The 20,853-nt window shown below is 43.3% G+C and overlaps 1 protein-coding gene across 1 annotated transcript in view; it reads right to left on the bottom strand.

Moving 5' to 3' along the window:
• Positions 1 to 20,853, bottom strand: part of COL4A4 (collagen type IV alpha 4 chain) — a 128,224-nt gene that overhangs the window by 1,297 nt on the left and 106,074 nt on the right. The window contains exons 40-45 of the mRNA XM_074963897.1: positions 15,728 to 15,883; positions 12,090 to 12,188; positions 9,147 to 9,281; positions 5,741 to 5,857; positions 3,244 to 3,432; positions 1,002 to 1,288 (exon numbers count right to left, since the gene is read on the bottom strand). Of these exons, the coding sequence (XP_074819998.1) occupies positions 1,002 to 1,288; positions 3,244 to 3,432; positions 5,741 to 5,857; positions 9,147 to 9,281; positions 12,090 to 12,188; positions 15,728 to 15,883 (983 nt within the window). The remainder of the gene's footprint in view (positions 1 to 1,001; positions 1,289 to 3,243; positions 3,433 to 5,740; positions 5,858 to 9,146; positions 9,282 to 12,089; positions 12,189 to 15,727; positions 15,884 to 20,853) is intronic.

Genomic DNA, 20,853 nt, shown 5'->3' with positions numbered 1-20,853 from the left:
CAACGCAGTTAAATGACATGATTTAAAAGCCCAAGTCTTGTCTACCCCAGGTTTTCTTGAAACAGTAATTCCTTATGGGTGTTTCCCCTAACTATACACAGGCAGAAGCTACACTGTAGAAAAGATTCCACTGGTCCAAACCCTGCCTCCTTGCCCTCATGGTTCAAAACTGCTCAGTTCCCAAGGTGTCAAAAACCTAGGGATGCTAACTGTCAGGGTGGTTAAGCACTGGAATAAATTGACTAGGGAGGATGTGGAATCTCCACAACTGGAGGTTAAGAGCAGGTTAGACAAACACCTATTAGGGATGGTCTAGATAATACTTAGTCCCGCCATGAGTGCAGGGGACTAGACTAGATGACCTCTTGAGATCCCTTCCAGTTCTGTGATTCTATGAAGTGTCCAAAGGCTACAAAGAGAAGGGGGGAAAATTGCCCTAATGATGAGTTATACTCTGGGCCTGGGACATTGGGACATATACTGCTCTGTTATGCTCCAGTGTAAAATGGAGTAAGTTATATTATCCAACTTTTATATTCCTGTAAATGAAAGAAGCAGCAGGTCCATTGTCTCTTATTTATCTGTAAAGTGCTATGCACATTTATGATTTTGCATAAATAATGAAGTCAGCAAAAGATTATGGTTTCCAGAACCACGATGATTACAGCTATAATACAAATATTACAGATCTGTAACTTTTACAGATTTTTTTTCAACTGTTCCCACTGCTTTTCCTTCCAAACAATGAGGGTCCCAAGTGAAAAATGAAAGTTAAGTGCAAACAGGTGATGCTTTCCATTTCTCACAGGAAAATACTGAAATTATGATTAAGATTTTTATGATTATTTTTCGGCCCGCTCTATTATTAAATGTGTGTGTGTATATAATATAAGCTACATAATCCAAGAGGCTATCATTCCCAATCTTGATGATTGCTAAGGAAAAGCACACAGAAGTTTTATAATAGAAACTTGAATATAACCAAGTAGCTTCAGTCTTACCATTAAAAAAGAATAGCCTATCCAAAGACTTCTCCAGTTCAATGGGCATGGGGGAATGGACTGATCTTGGCTATGAACTGCTACAGCTTGGGCTGAGGCCTCACATACAGCACATCTGCTAATGTAGGGTTGTATTTCATCTTCCGAGAGAGGCATCATTGGTAAAGGAGCAGCAGTTGACAGCCAGTAGGACTTATCATTTCGACTGGCATAGTAACAAACTTGGTGGATGTTGCAGAAGACAAACGGCATGGTGTTGAATACAGGAAGACAGGATCCTGCCAGGCCTAAAACAATTACATATCCTGAAAATCGAGCACCTGTACATAGTCACCCAACAAACAGACCATCCATTTCAAAGAAGTGGAAACATCAGGAGAAATTAGTACAAGGCTGTTGGAATCTACAAGTCTCCCACACGCAAAGAATCATGCAATGCTTTGCAAATTTTTCCTATTTTTTTTTCAATGAATAGCACTGTAAATTCCACCCTCATGACCAACCTCTGTGCTAAAATCATTGTCATAATATAAAGTTTGTTTCTAGACAGTTTGAAAATAATATTCTAGCTTACTTTGTTGCAAGCCTGGCCAACTTTAAAATGTCAGAAATCTTCATTGAATTATCAGCTAGTCTGCTAAGCTGGTGTTCAGCAGAGTGGTTATGCAAATAAGTTTCTTCTTGCAAATCAGTTTGCTCCTATCAGTACATTTAGTGGAGAGTCAATTAAATGTGACGCATATTTGGCATCATGGGAAGCAACTGTGAAAACAAATACTTTGGACTGTGACATCACTAAAAAAAATTAGGCAAGAGGAGGAGGGTTAGGAGGGAGATTGGCAATTCATACACAACTCCTTATCAGCAATAGAAACGTAAATGACAACTTGTGATCAGTTAATTTTGTAAAGTCTGACAGGCCACTGCTACTAACTCAATAAGATTAAATCTCAATAACAAGTTTACTGCCTCCCAGCAAAGATTTCACAAGGATTTATCATTGTAGTAGAGGGATCAGACCATCTGAAAGGGTGCAGTCCTGGAACATTCTGAGCAGTACCATCAAGGAGACTTCAGTGGGAATTAAAAAGTACTCGGCACTTGGGATGGGTTCTCCTGCCAACACTGGATCCCAAAAGTGTTGTACCTGTAATGGTCTATTACATAAAGAAGAATTGTAAAAATGACTACAGGTACGTATCCTAAAGGCGAATCCTGTACAGAATAAGCTGATTACTATTTTATAACACCCAAAAGTGTGCTATGTGCTTCATGGACAAACAAAAGCCATGATCACCGCCTTGAACAGCACTCTTTATTCCCTGATCCTGCAATAGGATTTGCTAATGCGGGTGGGTATAAGGGTCTGGGCTAGCAGATCCTATTGCAGTATGGGGGCATAAATAAAGAAAAGACTTGAAAAGAAGACAAGTCAGAGGTAGGGAGTAAGGGATACTGGGATTTTATATTAGTTGACTTTTAAAGATTTTTATGACTGTTTTGTAGATCTTTCTGTTACCTTGTGTAAAAATTAAACTATTTCAAAACAAAAAAGATGCAAGACAAGAAGAGGCCAAACTTGGCTGTTAAACAAGAGTCATTGCTTAAAAACACCTTTGCATGCCAAGTTTATTAACCCTCGAGCCTTTTCTCCGTAAAAGGAAAAAGACGACGACTCCGCCTCTTATAGAATACGTAAGATGATGGTCCCAGGAACTGCCCTCAATAGCTGCAGATGCTCAGAATTTCTAAACATACAGGCACTTATTTGGGGTCTATCTTTAGTTAATTTTGTTTGAAATGTCGGTACAAGTGACCCAAGGCACATAAAAGAGCCTTTTCAGAGCTCGCATTAGAATTCAGGAGAATTTGGCTCCATCAGGTGCTCAGATGATTAGACCCGCTGACATACATGGGATTTATGATGCTGGGCTGCTACCTATGTTTTGAAAAAGTCATTTTAATCTATTTTGTAAGAAGTAACAGGATGCTATAATAGCAACATTTTCTAGAGTCATTTAAGAAACAGTCCAATATTATAAGAAATACGCAGACATTAGGATCGGTATTTTGAGGATCATACGATCACTTCCTATATAAACTGAGTCAACTATTGCATAATAAAGCTTAATACAATATGCTGCAATACACTCATCATTTGTTGTATATGAGCAGTACACATCTGGCACAGAACATTTTGGATGAGAGATAAAGAATGTCCCTTATTTACTGCAGTACTTACCAAGATCTTGATTATGAGCTTTCTCCTGTCCTTCCAGATATAGCAGACTATATCCTGTCCACAATCTTGGCATTCCCTCAGGACAAAATGGTTCTTTATCTGACTGACTGTGAAGAATGAGCAGGAACCCACTAGCAGCTCTCGTTTCAGGCGCTGGTGGTCCTGGGATTCCAGCTTGGCCAGGTGGACCTTAGGGAGAAGAGGCAAAACAAAGATGATTGCTTGAACATTTAAATAGTTCAGCCAAGACAGGCGTTGCTTTAGTTTTTCAGAATGAATTTTAATGCTCGGTGAAAGGTTCCAGATTGAATGCAATTCCCGTTGAAGTACTCTTCTTATCCAGGTATTGTCAAAGGCAGTATAAGCACAGAGTGGTTCATCTCAACCACTGATTTGGAGCGTAGTTTTCTCACATGCCCACTGAACCCTTTGAACTGAGACGATCAGCAGTGCCAATTGTGCCTCTGATTTTATCAGCATGGATCCATGTCCACTAAGAAATGGACTGAGGCCAGCTCATAACTTCACATACATGCTGATCACTATGAGGACTTTCCGGTCTGGCCTGGATTTGAACAAGTACGAACAGGCATCATGTCTGTGACCAGCAACAGGCATCAGTAAGACCAGTTTGTTAACAAAAGTCATATTGGAGATGTAGTTTTAATTACCAGCAGAAAATTACCATCTAGGCCCCAACTCAAGAAAGCACCCCTATTCAGGTATGGTTGCTTATCTTTAAAGTCAATGGAACTTAAACACAGGCTTACTATAATGGATTTAACTTAGGGCTGTTGATTAATTGCAGTTCACTCATGTGATTACCTCAAAAAAATTAATCGCGATTAATCGCAGTTTTAATCACACTGTTAAACAATAGCATAGCAATTGAAATGTATTCAATATTTTGGATGTTTTTCTACATTTTCATATATATTTTATTCTGTGTTATAATTGAAATCAAAGTGTATTATTTTTATTTGCACTGTAAAAATGATAAAAAATAGTATTTTTCAAAACACCTCCTACAAGTACTGTAGTGAAATCTTTGTCTTGAAAGTGCAACTTACAAATGAGATTTTTTTCTGTTACATAACTGCACTCAAAAACAAAACAATGTAAAACTTTAGAGCCTACAAATCTACTCAGTCCTACTTCTTGTTCAGCCAATCGCTAAGACAAAATAGCTCGTTTATATTTACAGGAGATAGTGCTGCCCTCTTCTTATTGACAACGTCACCAGAAAGTGAGAACAGGCATTTGCATGGCAATTTTTTACCTGACATTGCAAGGTATTTACGTGCCAGATATGCTAAACATCCATATGCCCCTTCATGCCTCAGCCACCATTCCAGAGGACATGCTTCCATGCTGATGACGCTCATTAAAAAAATGTGTTAATTAAATTTGTGGCTGAACTCCTTGGGGGAGAATTGTAGGTCCCCTGCTTTGTTTTACCCACATTCTGCCATATATTTCATGTTATAGCCGTCTCGGATGATGACCCAGCACATGTTGTTCATTTTAAGAACACTTTCACTGCAGATTTCACAAAACTTAAAGAAGGTACCAATGTGAGATTTCTAAAGATAGCTACAGCACTCATCCCAAGGTGCCTTCCAAAATCTGAGAGGGACGAGGTGTGAAACATGCTTTCATAAGTCTTAAAAGAGTAACAATCCAATGCAGAAACTACAGAACCCAAACCACTAAAAAAGAAAATCAACCTTTTGCTGGTGGCATCTGACTCAGATAATGAAAATGAACATGTGTCGGTCTGCACTCCTTTGGACTGTTATTGAGGAGAACCCGTCATCAGCATGGACGCATGTTCCTTGGAATGGTGGTCGAAGCGTGAAGGGACATATGAATCTGTAGTACAACTGGTACATATTTATCTTGCGATGCCAGCTACAACAGTGCCATGAAAATGACTGTTCTCCCTGTCAGGTTACATTGTAAACAAGAAGCGGGCATCATCATCTCCTGCAAATGTAAACAAAGTTCTTTGTCTGAGCGACTGACTGAACAAGAAGGAGGACTGAGTGGACTAGCGGGCTCTAAAATTTTACATGGTTTTATTTTTGAATGCAGGCTTTTTGTATGTAATTCTACATTTGTAAGTTCAACTTTCATGATAAAGGGATTGCACTACAGTACTTGTATTAGGTGAATTGAAAAATACTATTTCTTTTGTTTTTTTACAGTGCAAATACTTGTAATCAAAAATAAACATAAAGTGAGCACTGTAGACTTTGTATTCTGTGTTGTAATTGAAATCAATATGCCTGAAAATATAGAAAACATCCAAAATATTTAAATAAATGGTATTCTATTATTAACAGTGATTAATTGCAATTAATTTTTTTAATCGCTTGGCAGGCCTAATTGAACTACATGCTTAGATGCTTTCCTGAATTAGAGCCATGTTTTGTATTAGTCTGTCTATCATCAGTGTCAGCCTGACACGTTTGCAGCAGAAAGTGATCATTCTTACCTTCTGGACCAGTGTATCCTCGTTCTCCTATGACACCTTGGTCACCTGAGGGTCCTGGTGGACCAGGTGAGCCATCTTGACCTGGCAAGCCAAACAACCCTTCTTCACCTTTACTTCCTAGACAAAAATGAAGGATGCATTTTATCTTCATATGGCTACATATAAAGGTAAATACAGTCCAAACACATAGTGTACAAGGAGCCATTTAATAGTACTGTGCACAAGGGCCTGCTTTACAATGCTGTATCTAGTCCTGTCCCAGATATTCTTAAAATACTAAAAAAATGACACGTACAGAGTAAATAAGTATTACAGAACTTGGTTGGGGGGGGGCGGTATAAGAGTTGTGCTCTTTCCCTGTGACCGTAGGATTAGATGCAGTGGTGTGATGATATTGCTATCACCAATTGAACTTCATGTCCCTATTCCAGAATGTGCCTGCCTCTGGATTTCAAAGCTTACAATCCTGCAGAGCACTGCAAAAAATTCTGTAATAAAAATTGAAACCAGGGGAAGCCTGTACCAAGATGTCTATTTCCACTTGACTAATTATTTGAACAGTCCCTCAGAACAAGCTCACTGCTTTCGTGACCTGAAGCTGCTATTAGATTCTGCACTCTTCTCCATAACTGGGTGACAGATTGTGCTAGGTACAATCAGGTAAGTGGTACCACTTTTATCAAAACTATCTTTAGTTCTTACATCACTAGTTTCACAACAGGTCTTGGTCTTTCAGGCCCCCATTCAGCAAAGCATTTAAGCATGTACTCGAGTCTCTTTAGGGCAAGGTAAGCATGTGCTTGAATGCTTTGCTAAACAACGATGGACTTTGCTGAATTGGGCTTAATTGTTTGTTCAGTGGAGAAGGCGGCACCATAAGCCTGTGATATCCCTCAAAGAATGCATCCTCTTTTTCTCAGATGTGCAACAAATGCCATATTATTGTGAATGCACTGTTGATTAGTAGATGGTGCCAATGGGTGCTTGATAATTTGATTGCAAAGGCAGCAGACAGTGTGGGATATGTTTACTAGACATTTTTAAGCGGATGATTTTCTAAGTTTGATATAGTTCCACGTGTCAGATGTTGTGGTGTTTGGCAGCCCCTTTGAGCGAGAGAGAGAGAATTTCAAGATGAACATGTTTCCTTAGAGATAGGGTCAATTCTCATTAGTGAAATTTGTGTGCTTAATTCTTTGCACGTTTGCATTAGGTGTTTACCCTTTGGAAAATGATTTTTTAATACTGAGACAAATTTTAAAAGTTCACCACATTTTACTTTTTATTATGTTTGAGAGAATCTAAAAGTCACAAGAGAATTTAACATGGGGGTTCTCAAACTGGGGGTCGTGACCCCTCAGGGGGTCGCAAGGTTATTACATGAGGGGTCGCGAGCTGTCAGCCTCCACCCCATACCTTGCTTTGCCTCCATCATTTATAATAGTATAAATATAAAAATGTTTTTAAATTATAAAGGGGGGGCACACTCATAAGCTTGCTGCGTGAAAACTTTCACACAGCAAGCTTATGAGTGCGACCCCCCCTTATAAAGTTTGAGAATCACTGATTTAACAGCTTTTCAATACCTGTTGCCTAATTTTTACCCAAAGTTCAAGTATTGGGTAGTTTTTGTAATAAATATTATCCCTCAGTAAAATTTCTAGTTTTCTTATCTGCCTGCATAACCTTCCCAGCAAGGATAAGGTTGGTTCCTATTGTGTCAGTAAAAGCAAAAGCATAATTAAATTTTCTCCTAACATACCAGCATGAGTATGCATCACTGTACCACCTGGTTTTACAGAAACTGTTTAAAGATTTATATAATGAAAACACTGTGCCCTGATTCCAAAGATGCCTCTTAGTTGTCTAATGAATTAATGCACTGTAGTAAACTAAGCAGTGCAGTAAAAAGTATTTTACTCAATTATATCAAAGATCAACCTGAGTATCTTCCTCTGAAGATATGAAGATATCCAGTAATATCACCATGAAAAATATGAATTCCCTAGGTGATAACTGCCTGAGAGTGTCGGATGTATCCCATTATCTACAGCTAATTAAGACACAACCTCCATATTTCTATCAAGTCGTCGACTGGAATCATCACTAGCTGTTTTTACCTCATAATCTTTTATCTACCAGAAAAAAAATCACTGAATGTCAGCCTCTTACATGCTCCCTTTTAAATTCTTTCTCTGGCTATTTTTCTTCTACTGTAACCATTGCATCTACATTGCCAAGTTCCAGGAGACACAAAACACTGTAGTATGAATCCAACTAATTTTATGGTCCTTTCAGGCCTTTTAGTAATTATTAATTGTTAATTATTATTGTTAAATTTAATTTTTCCAAGTAAATTTTTCCCAAGCCCAGTAACTTTGGTGTTTGGTTTGTTTTTAGTTTGTAAAAAGGAGGAACGCTATTCATCAGGTTGGCATTCCTATTGCACGACGCCCTGTACTCCTGGTTCTGGATTCAAATAGTACAATGCACTTCGGCAGCCAAATCTCTCAGTCACTCTGCATGCCCATCTGCATGAAGTATCTCAGTATTAAACAGTATGTTTCCAGAAACCACTGGTGTGGTGTGCTGCTTTATTTTTTTAATGCAAGATCTGAATAGTGGAAAGAGGTTGTAAAGTCTGATTCCTTAATTTAGAGGGAGAGAGAGAGAGCCCAGTAACTAAATCCTCTACTCTGAGAAGCATACTCTTACGAGTTAAATTAGTTCACCATTATTTTCAGTTTAGACCCCAATCATTGCTGGCATCAAATGGGAAGGAGTTCCAGGGGTATACACTATATAGCATAGTGCCCCAGTGTAGTATGTTCTAAGATCAGCAAAGCTTTCATGTTTCTTATTCCATTTTCTCTCTCCCAGTCTTATTTCCAAACCTCCAAAACCACAAAGCTTATCACACAGATGTTTATTTGTTACCGACTCCATTCTGCCACCCTTTCACAGGCTGCTTTCAGTGAATCTACTTGCAGCATAAGAAGGCACTCTTCAGTATGACCAGGAATTTGTTGTGAAATTAGATTTTATAGTAATACTGAATTTCAATAAGTCATAAAACCTAAAACAGTAGGGATTTTTTTTTTGCTTTCATTTTACTGACCAAGAATGACATTTATTTGTTAAAATTCCAAATAAACCTCTCACTGTCTTATTGATGAGCCTAGCCATTGTGCCATATTAGCATAAGAAATTAGCACATTGTGCCACAAGAAAGAAGAGGAGAAAAATGCCTAAAACACCTTGGGGAAAATATTAAACACCCCTCCCTCCTCTTCCTACCCCTGTACACTCCACACAACTTTGCATGATGGGTGCAGAGAACACACTTCTCAAAGCCTTAAGTGTTCTGTTTGTCTTAGATTACCAAGTATTTAAATCCAGGCTTTACCTGGGGGTCCAGGGTAACCTATTGGCCCTGGAAATCCTACAGACCCTTCAGCTCCTCTTTGTCCTATTACTCCACGAGGACCTGGTGTCTTGGGACATGGGGAGTGTTCTGTTTTTCCTGGTTCACCAGGGTCACCTGGAATTATGCAATAAAATTAAAACAACACCAATTGGAACAAAAAACTGTGGGAGATCAACATTCCCCTTTTAATTGCTTTTGAGATTAGAGTGCATTTCTGGGGCTGTGTTCCCAAAACGTTAATCAATGAGATACATAGGTTTAACTTTAGTTTCAGACTGTCTAGACTAGAATTTAAAGGTGTATTGTTAGCATGTGTTAGCTAATACGTTTTAAAAGTCTAGTTTAGACAAGGGACATCGCCCTTAATGTGTGCTAAACTGGCTGAGTTGAAGCTTGGGTGGAACATAAGCTTTAACTCAATCCATTGAGCACATGTTAAAGTATATACTGCCTTGTCTACGGTCTGAAGGCAGCTGAGAAAGTCTCCACATGCAGCATGGGCGTAAGGGAATATGGGTTCCATCCCACATTACTCACTCACTTTAGATGAAAGCCACCAGAGTATGGCTACAGTTTATGTATTGTTTGTTGCTTAGTGGTGGTCACCATCTGCAGTCTGTAATAAGTACATTTGTCTAGAAGACTTATTGGATTAGTTCAAAGTCAGTGGAGTCGATGTCTGCGTCCACTGATCTGATAGCAGGACTGGGGCCTTGGCTAGTTGGCTTCATTTAGAAAGAGCCTACTGTGACCGCAGATAAAATGAAATGCAATAGATGTGACAGATCGCTTAAGAGAAAACACTCGTATTTTACATACTTGCATACAGAATTCTATGTACACATATTTGACACTTTATTGTGGGGCTCCTCGGCATAGTACACAATTACTCTGCCTGTAAACACAACCCAGCTATGTTAAAATTGATTATAATCACCATGTTATAATGATATCTGTCATTCTTAGCTTCCAGCTATGGCTCTACTATCCAGGGAGCGTGGAATGTACAGAAAGAAACCCAGACATGCAGAACAAATATTTGGTTGATAAGGCATTCTCCAGCTTACCTCTGCAACCTGAAGGATTCATCAAATGGAAAGCAGACCATGCCAGCCATTGCCAAGCAGGATGGAAACAAGTTTCAGGCATGTAAATTAGAACAAGGAATGGAATGAGAACTGAAATAGTTTGTATGAACTGACATTCAGTTCATACTGAATATAAATAATTCAGTATAATAAATATACAGTTCATACCGATATAAATAATAATGGCAAAATATAAAGTACATGTCTTAGAATACTGCCTGCAAACAGTTTTCACAAGAACAAAAAGGAATCCAAAAACAATGTAATACATGGTATTGTTAAATGGTGAGGTGCTTTGTGTGATGTGCAAACTCTTCTAGATGGCCAGTTCACACAGTGCCAAATCCCGAGGTCCTTGCTCAGGGCTAAGTCCTTTCACTAGGAACCACAGGTGGAGAGGCCTTTCTCTGTGAGGAATTCCTCACAACTATATGTAAGCAGAGATACCACCTCTATCATGTATTTACGTACCCCAGAGATGCCCCTCCACTGTTTTGTACAAAAAGGTGCTGCATATATGATTGAAATAGGAGCAGGGACTGAACATGCCTCCAGGGCCCTTGTTTGGTGAACTGACCTCTGAGTTCCATACAGCTATATCCGGGAGATAAAATAGTTCCTTGTGGCTCCCCACAGCTGCTACAGAAAAGCCAGAAGGGCAGGGCTGGTGTAACACAGGTAAGGCTGAGGCTGCTCTCTCTCTCTCAGATCCCCTAAATCAGTTTATCCCCTCTTCATAAACCTAAACTGAGTGAATGATTTTCAGGGAATTCTGTGATTGGAATCTCAGTTTTCTCCTGCCCTTCTGGCCGCCTCCTGTAATAGAGGGTGATCTGGGTCTCAGCTTTTCTATACACTTACTCAGTCTTTATTTAATCAAACTCTTGCTTGGGGTATGAAATAACAGCTGAGTTAAAAACTAAGTAAGGATCTAAGGATTTGGCCCACAATACTTTGTATTCATCCCTTATTCCCACAGGGGTAGAAATTAGTACAGCACTCAGCAAAGAAATCATCACAGATGATTAGATGAAATGACTATATTCTAAACTACTTTTCAGATTTGCATAATTATAAAACATCTGTTCTTTATCGCTAAGAAAGGTTTTTTAATTGGTAAATAAAATATTACATTTTCCAATCTTGAGAAACTCCTTTATCGATTTGAATATATTAATTCTTCCCAGAGCCTCTTATTTTGATGCAACAGGCAAAGGTAAGACTTCTTACTGTGTACTGAAATTCTTGATACTGTGGTATGTAGTATTCTGGATATTAAGATATTGTGCTTAATGAATGTTACTTGAGAAAGATAATGTAGAAAAGGAAAAGTGGGTGATGAAATACGCAGTATGAACTTTGCCTCTCTTACAGCAAAAAGCATCTGTTCACACATGGTACATCTTTGCAAGAACCCTCACATGGCATGCTCATGCTCTCTGGTCTTGCAAACTATTGCAAGTATCAGAAGAAAATGATCATTTATTAAATTGTTTCAGTGACTCAGAAATGTTCTATGCAACTGAAAGCTGCAACTACCATTTTAAACCAGCCTTGCACAACTCAGGAACATTTACCAGACCAGGCACATATTTCATCAATGAAGACTGATTACAATAATAATAAAAGAATTATATCTAATTTACTCAACAATATTTCCTTATCCCAAGTTAGTGGATGCTAGAATTTTGTCAGGTTGCTTTAAACTCTTTTCATGCAAGTGAGCACTATATAGAAGTATTCTGTACGGATATTAAGATCAAAGCTTCTCAAGGCTGAGTGGCCAGCACACACTCTGCTGCATGGCAGAGAACCATGTGCTGTTCAAAAGTACCTTCAGGACCTCGAGGGCCAGGCTGTCCTTGAAAACCTCGATCCCCAGATGGCCCAAGAGGGCCAGGGGGACCCTGGGGGCCAGGGTTTCCCATCGGACCTAAAAAAAAAAAAAAGACTTTTTGTCACTAGTACTTAAACTGAGCAGTTAAATCTGGTGACCCCCTGTGATGCTGAAAGCACAGAACACAACAGCAGTGAGGTCAGGCATCAGGTTCCTGACTAGTTACTGTTCTGTGCAAAATAGCTGGGGGCCAGATTTTGCTCTCCCACAGGAAAACCCCTCATGGAATTTCCTATGACGACTCATGCATGGGGAGGGCTGTATACTGTTCCTGTCCAAAGCAGAAGCATCAAGCCCTGCAACACTCATGAACCTGCTTGGAGGCACAGAGCCTTCCATATTGAAGATATATGCCTCTGCATTTGTTCCATGGAACCCTGCAGCTTTTACAGCTCCCTGGCATTATGATTCTACTGGAGCAGTGATGGGCAACCTACGGCCCATCAGGGTAATCTGAATACGGGTTGCGAGACATTTTGCTGATGTTGACTGTCCGCAGGCATGGCCCCCCCTGCAGCTCCCTGTGGCTGCAGTTCACAGTGGTGCTCCACTTCAGGTCAAGGTGCGTCCCAGCGCCTTTGATCGGAGATTTCTACAGCAGTACTCCTACAGGCTGCACACACGCTGTGCCTGCCTCTCAAGCTGTCAGTGTTTGAACAGCATGTGCACAGCCCGGGCTCCTCAGTTCCTTCTCTACAACGGAGTGCGTTACAAATTCCGAAGTACAGGGGAGGAAGGCGGGTAGTGGAGCACCCACAGGGACACTCATCTCAAAGAACATCAGTTACTGCACAAGGTGAGTAACCTCCTCTTCTTCGAGAGAGATGTCCCTGTGGGTGCTCCACCTCAGGTGACTGAAAAGCAGTATCCCTTAGGATGTTTGGGACTTTGGATGAGGCAAGAAGGCTGTTGACAAGACAGCTCTACCCAATCTGGTGTCAGACGCTGCAGTGTGGATGAGAGCGTAGTGATTGGCGAAGGTAAGGTTCGATGCCCAGGCAGCTGCCTTGCATATGTCAGAGAGTGGGACATTACGGAGAAAGGCCGTGGAGGTGGAGACAGCTCTGGTAGAGTGTGTCCTAATTGATGTAGGAGGTTGTATTTGCCTGAGTTGGTAACAAAGGTGTATGCAGTCAGCAATCCATTGGGAAAGTCTCTGTGTAGAGACAGCATTTCCCTGTGAGCGCTGAGTAGAGACAAAAAGTCTGGGTGTTTTCTAAATGGTTTTGTCCTATCCAGGTAAAAGGATAATGCTCTGCGAACATCAAGAGTGTGCATTGCTGTTTCAAAGGCGTTAGCGTGAGGTTTTGGGGAAAATGTTGGGAGGTGTATAGGTTCATTGAGGTGAAAGGAAGAGAGTGTATCTTAGGTAAGAACTTTGGATGCGTGCGGAGTGTGACCTTATTGTGGAAGAACGGGGTATACAGAGGGTCCACCATAAGCACCCCCATTTCACCTACTCGTCTGGCAGACGTGATTGCTATGAGGAAGGCGGTCTTCATGGACAGATGGAGAAGGGAGCAGATAGCCACTGGTTCAAAGGATTTATCCATCAGGGCTTTGATGACTAGGGTAAATCCCAAGGTGCAGCAGGCGGTTTCACGTCTGGGTATAGTGTCTGGATACCCTTCAGGAACCTTTTGGTGATTGGATGGGCAAAGACTGTTACGTTGTCAATCTTATGGTGGAAGGCTGTGATTGCCACAAGGTGGACCTTGAGTGAGCTCGTAGAGAGGCCAGATGTTTTAAGGTGTAAAAGGTAATCAAGTATCAATGGAAGTGAAGCAGAAACTGGAGAGGTCTGCTTGTCGAGCACCAAGATGTGAAGCGTTACCATTTATGCAGGTAGGCAGTGCGCATGTTGTGTGTTCTGCTGTGTAACAAGACAGTGCATACTGGGTCCGAACACGTTAACTCCGCATTAGAGAACCATTGATCAGCCAGGTCCTCAGGTAGAGATGTTGTACGTCGGGGTGAAATAGTTGTCCCCTGCGTTGTGATAGGAGGTTGCTGAGTGGGGGAAGGGGAATAGGTGGCTTGACCTACATGAGGAGGAGGAGGAAGGGGTACCAATGTTGTCTGGGCCACGCTGAGGCTATGCTCAAATAAATTTGTTAGTCTCTAAGGTGCCACAAGTCCTCCTTTTCTTTTTGCGGATACAGACTAACACGGCTGCTACGCTGAAACCTAGCTAATCTCAGAGAGCACTGTTGAACTCCGTCTCTAGCCGGGGACGGTAGAGAAGGAACTGAGGAGCCCGGGCTGTGCACGCGCTGTTCAAATACTGACAGCTTGAGAGGCAGGCACAGCGCGTGCGCAGCCCATAGGAGTACTGTAGAAATCACCAATCAAAGGCTCTGGGACACACCTTGACCTGAAGTGGAGCACCCACAGGGACATCTCTTGAAGAACAACAAACAGTGTGCATCCATTTGGCTCCTTCCCAGACCCTCCTGTTCCTGCCCCGGCAGCTGTCCCCATGTGTAGATCTGTCAAGGTTCCTTCCCCACTCTGAACTCTAGGTTACAGATGTGGGAACCTGCATGAAAGACCCCCCTAAGCTTATTTTTACCAGCTTAGGTTAAAAGTTCCCCAAGGTACAAACTGTTTTACCTTTTGTCCCTGGACCTTATGCTGCCACCACCAAAGTGTCTAACAAAAATAACAGGGGAAGTGCCCACTTGGAAACGTCTCCCTTCCCCCCCGCCCCAAATATCCTCCCCAAGCACTACACCCCCTTTCCTGGGGAAGGCTTGATAAAAATCCTCACCAATTTGCATAGGTGAACACAGACCCAAACCCTTGGATCTTAAGAACAATGAAAAACGATCAGGTTCTTAAAAGAGAATTTTAATTAAAGAAAAACTAAAAGAAAAACCTCTGTAAAATCAGGATGGTAAATACCTTACAGGGTAATCAGATTCAAAACATAGAGAATCCCTCTAGGCAAAACCTTAAGTTACAAAAAGAGACAAAAACAAGAATATACATCCCATTCAGCACAACTTATTTATCAGCCATTTAAACAAAACAGAATCTAATGCATATCTAACCAGATTGCTTACTAACTCTTTACAGGAGTTCTGACCTGCATTCCTGCTCTGGTCCAGGCAAAAGCATCACACACACAGACAGACCCTTTGTCCCCCCCCCTCCCCTCGCTCCAGATTTTAAAGTATCTTGTCTCCTCATTGGTCATTTTGGTCAGGTGCCAGCAAGGTTATCTTAGCTTCTTAACCCTTTACAGGTAAAAGGACTTTGCCTCTGGCCAGGAGGGATTTTATAGCACTGTATGCAGAAAGGTGGTTACCCTTCCCTTTATATTTAGGACAAGATCTATGACAGGACTGTGGCTGGAGGAGCCTGACCCTCCCCTTCCACCTGGCTGGAAGCAGATCCCCAAGAGCACATGGGTCTGTGGTGTATGATCTGGCCCACAATTCTTACTGTTTAAAAATGTGAAGACTGAGTAGGCAATTTTTCAAAAATGGGAAGTTACCATAATGTAGATACTCAGAAGAATCTCCCAGAAGGCAGGTATTCACTCAAACAAAATCATACACTTTAAATCATACCTTTCAGGCCTCTTCTTCCTCGATTTCCTGGAAAGCCTTTGGCTCCTTGCTGCCCTGGCTGGCCAGGAATACCGGGTGCACCTGGAACACCAAATTCCCCCGGATCGCCTTTCACAAAGATAGTCTTTCCAGGAGGGCCAGGATTGCCAGGCAGGCCTAAAACAAAACAATGGATATTAATAATGCATTCACAAAGGGTAATCTTTTCAGAAGTGCTTAAGTCCCACTGAATTTCAATGGGAAGTAGGATCCTAAGTCACCAAGGTGTGTTAGAAAATGTCATTCTAAGCCCTACGTCAAGATAATACAGGGGAGGATGTCTCCATGGGATTGCCCCCCCACCGCCAAAACCACTGGGATCCTCCACAATCAGAAAGAGGCAGGTGAGTGCTATGGAGACCCCACCTGTCCATGTTGGCTCTGTGCTCCTGGCTGCCCTCCCCTCCTCAACTCCCAGCTGCCTGGTGGTGCAGCTTCATTGCAGTGAGCTACCAGCACCATGATCAGCTGTATGGGACTTTGTATTTCAATGTCCTTGTTTTTTCAATAAATATAGAAAAAATCCAGAGCTACTATGACTAAGGTGTTTAACCCCTTCAACCAGTGTAATTGGGCTTGTGGAATGTACAAACTCTGCTGACTTCACTTGCAGAAGTTTGGTGACCAATCATCAGTTCTTGAACTGACTACAGTCTAAGGGCTTGGCTACACTTGTGAGTTAGAGCGCATTAAAGCAGCCCTAACTCATGACGCGTCCACACTGGCAAGGCACGCAGAGTGCCTGGACTCCGCAGCTAGAGTGCTCCTGGTACTCCACCTCGGTGAGTGGAATAACATTTGCTGTGCCCCGACTGGAGCGCCGCAGCACCAGTGTGGATACCCTCATCTGTTAATGAGCTCTGCTCAGCCTCCAAAAGTGTCCCACAATGCCTGTTCTAGCCACTCTGGTCATCACTTTGAACTCCACTGCCCTGCCCTCAGGTGACCAACCGTCAGACCCGCCCTTTAAATTCTCTGGGAATTTTGAAAATCCCCTTCCTGTTTGCTCAGCCTGGCATGGAGTGCTCTCAGCAAATCTTTCCAGGTGACCACGCTTCCACGCACCAGGCGATCCCCAGTATGGAGCAATGGTGAGGTGCTGGACCTCATCAGTGTTTGGGGGGAGGAAGCTGTCCAATCCCAGCTGCGCTTCAGCCATAGGAATTACAATACCTTCGGGCAGATATCAAGGGACATGATGGAAAGGGACCATGACCGGGACACACAGCAGTGCAGGGTTAACGTGAAGGAGCTGCAGAATGCCTACCACAAAGCCCGCAAGGCAAACTGCCACTCCGGTGGTGCCCCCGCGACCTGCCATTTCTACAAAGAGCTGGACACGATACTTGGGGGCGACCCCACCTCCACTTTGAGGACCACCATGGACACTTCAGAGCCCAGTTCAACAAGGCAGAAGGAGGAGGAAAGTGGGAGCGAGGGTGCTGAGGAGGAGGGAGACACCCTGGCATCCCTAGATGCATGCAGCCAGGAGCTGTTCTCAAGCCAGGAGGAAGGTAGCCTAGCCAGTCGCAGCGGCCGGTGCTTGGGGAAGGACAAACACCAGAGGAGGTGCCCAGTAAGTAGCTTTTATTTTGGGAAGGAAGTTGTTTGGTGTGGGCTCTTGAGGCAAGGAGGGTTAGGGCTGCATGCATACCTAGATGTGGAATAGGGTGTTGATGTGCTCTCTCACATCGTGGTGATCGGCCTCAGTGATCTCTTCAAAGGCCTCATGCAGAAGCTGGGTTCCTTGAGAGAGCTACTGTACTCCTTGTCCCAGTAAGGCTAACATGTCTGCGCCACTGTGCCATGACGGGCAGGGGGACCATTGCTGCACACAAACTACATATGGGCCAGGGCGGAAGCTGCATTGCAGTAGAAGACCCTCCCTTGCTTCCCAGGTCACCCTCAGCAGCGAGATATCTTCCAGGACGAACTCCTGTGGAAAATGTGGGGACAGTGTCCAGTATAGGGGCCCCCTGCAGCTGTTAGCTCTTCCCAAGGCACAGAACCCCAGAGGGCAGTATGGCCCTGAAACAATCAATCCCCCTTGGCCCAGTGCTTACTCACCATTTTGGGGCTCCTGTGGGTTATGTGTGCTCGCTTTGGGACAGGCAAATTCTGCTATTTGTGTAGGCTGTGCTTGTCTTTAAGTATGGGTGAATTATTGCTCTGTCTGTGAACAGTGCTGCCTCTGTTAAGTGTTGCATTTTGCCTTTACAGATGCAGCCTTGAGATCTCAGCCGTCCATGTTATCACCGGCTGAAAGACTCCAAAGAATTAGGAAGAGGCCACGTAGAAGAAAAGAGGACATGCTGCATGAAGTAATGCAGCAGTCCCCTAATAAAAATCAAAAAGTGCAGGAGTGGCGGGAGAGTGAAAGGAGGGTCTGACAGCAGAACACGGATCACCAGCACCAAAGCACGGAGTGGCTGCTAAGCATTTTAAGGAGCGCCAAGTGGACTTGATCCAGGCTCTCGTAGCCATGCAGGCGGAGCACTACTATGCCCCCCCACACACACAGCCCTTGTCCCAAAACTTTCCCTTGTGCCCCCATGTCACGTCCAACCCACTTTCCCCCACATCTGGGTTCTTATTGCCACCAGCTGCCTCCAACACCTGTAGCTTTACCACCCAACCCTGCAAACTACGACCCTTACCCACTGCACTCAATCACCATGCATTTTAGCCAGCCTGAAGTACAGCACTCATTCATTGCACAGCACTCCAGACAGGAAGGCAGAGTATGATAACAGGACATATGCAAATCTGTGTTTGAACTGTTCCCCACCCCACCCCGTTGCCCTTTCTGTTTCCCAAGCAGTTGTGTTTCTTTTCAATAAATGAATTTTCTTTTAAATAAATGGATTTTTTGGCTTTGGAAACATTCTTTATTATTGAATTAAGTAAAAGATACCTTAGCCCAGGAAAGGCACTGTAGCAAACACAGATTCCCACTAACATTGGAACCACCGCTCTTCACTTCCATGCAGGGCACCAAATATTACTGGTGGTTTTCAACCTCAAATTGCTCCGTCAAGGCATTCTTAATCCTTGCAGCCCTGCACTGGGCCCCTCTAATACCTCTGCTCTCTGCCTGTTCAAATTCAGCCTTCAGGCGTTAAACCTCCAAGTTCTATGCCAGAGTGAATCTTTCACCCTTCCCTTGACAAATGTTATGGAGGGTACACCACGTGGATATAACCACGGGGATGTTGTCATCAGCCAGGTCCAGCTTCCCATACAGACCGCACCAGCGGCCCTTTAAACTGCCAAAAGCACACTCCACAGTCATTCTGCACCAACTCAGCCTGTTGTTGAACTGCTCCTTGCTGCTGTCAAGGCTCCCTGTGTAGGGTTTCATGAGCCACAGCATTAAAGGGTAATGGCGGTCTCCAAGATCACAATGGGCATTTCAACTTCCCCTACAGTGATCTTCTGGTCTGGGAAGAAAGTCCCCGCTTGCAGCTTCCTGAACAGGCCAGTGTTCCGAAAGATGCATGTGTCAGGCACCTTTCCGGGCCAGCCTGCGTTAATGTCAATGAAACACCCATGGTGATCCACAAGTGCCCAGAGAACCATAGAGAAATACCTCTTCCAATTAATGTACTCAGAGGCTAGGTGGGCTGGTGCCAGAATTGGAATATGCATCCGATCTAACGCCCCTCTGCAGTTGGGGAAACCCATTTGTGTAAAGCCAGCCACAATGTCATGCACGTTACCCAGAGTCACGTTCTTCTGAGCGGGATGTGATTAATGGCCCTGCAAACTTGCATCAACATGATTCCAACGGTTGACTTTCCCACTCCAAACTGGTTAGCGACCACTCAGTAGCTGTCTGGAGTTGCCAGCTTCCAGACTGCAATAGCCACCTCCTTCACCGGCAGGGCAGCTCTCAATTTCGTGTCCTTGCGCCGCAGGGTGGAGGAGAGCTCATCACACAGTCCCATGAAAGTGGCGTTTCTTATCCGAAAGTTCTGCAGCCACTGCTCGTTATCCCAGACTTGCATGACGATGTGATCCCACCACTCAGTGCTTGTTTCCTGAGCCCAAAAGCGGTGTTCCACGGTGGTGAGCATGTTCGTGAATGCCAGAAGCAAACTCGTGTCAGATGTGTTACATGAGTCGACATCATCGTCAGACTCCTCACTGTCAGTTTGTAGCTTAAGGAGTAACTCAACTGCCAAATGTGGTGTGCTGGCGAGACTTGTCAGCATATTCCTCAGCACTTCGGGCTCTATTCCCAGAGTCCGAAAGGGAAGACAGAGCGCGCAGTACAAAAAACATTGAAAGATGGCGCTAAATGTGGACCGAAGCACAGCAATTGCTGGGATGTGAAGCGATGGATCACGGGGCATTGGGACAGGACCCAGAATGCCCCACACCCTCCACCCTCTTCCCACAAGCCACAGCGCCAGAATGGGAAGAGGTGCTCTGTGGGGTAGCTGCCCTCAATGCACTGCTCCCAATGCCACTGCAAGTGCCGCAAATGTGGCTATGCCAGTGTGCTTGCAGGTATCAGTGTGGACAGACTGCAGCACTTTCCCTACTGCGCTCTCCGAGGACTGGTTTAACTCACAGTGCTCTACATCTGCAAGTGTAGCCATGCCCTAAGCTTTACAAGAGAACAGCCCTCATCTACAGAGGTTATATCCATAAACATGCAGCTCCCTCTTCTTCCCCACTTCTGGGGACAGAAAAGCTATTTTAGCTTTGTTCTTTTCGTAAATGGCTTTTTCTATACATGAGTGTCATCATTTTAAGGCCTAATATCACAGGACCTTCCAGGACTAAAAGGAAGTGCTCTGCAGCCTATTGTAGAGCAGTGAATCAACCTTTTTTGCAAGGATGAAAAGTTCCTTTCTAGCTTGGCTGGGTTGTAAGATATTGGAACTTAAAACTCTTAGGAAAATTGCCCAGAACCAAATATTGCCCATCTTATGCCTCCTGCTGGTGTCACTTTAATGGGAAAATTCCACAATTAGGAGGAAAGAAGGAACAATGCTTTAAAAAATGTCTACTGTCAGAAGCTGCTCAGAGCTGTACAAGGCTGGAAGTAATCCCTGCAGAGATTCATAAGCAGAAGGAGT

The sequence above is a fragment of the Natator depressus genome, chromosome 9 (assembly GCF_965152275.1).
Source record: "Natator depressus isolate rNatDep1 chromosome 9, rNatDep2.hap1, whole genome shotgun sequence".
In the NCBI taxonomy this organism is placed as follows: Eukaryota; Metazoa; Chordata; order Testudines; family Cheloniidae; genus Natator; species Natator depressus.
This window is presented reverse-complemented; position numbering and strand designations above follow the sequence as displayed.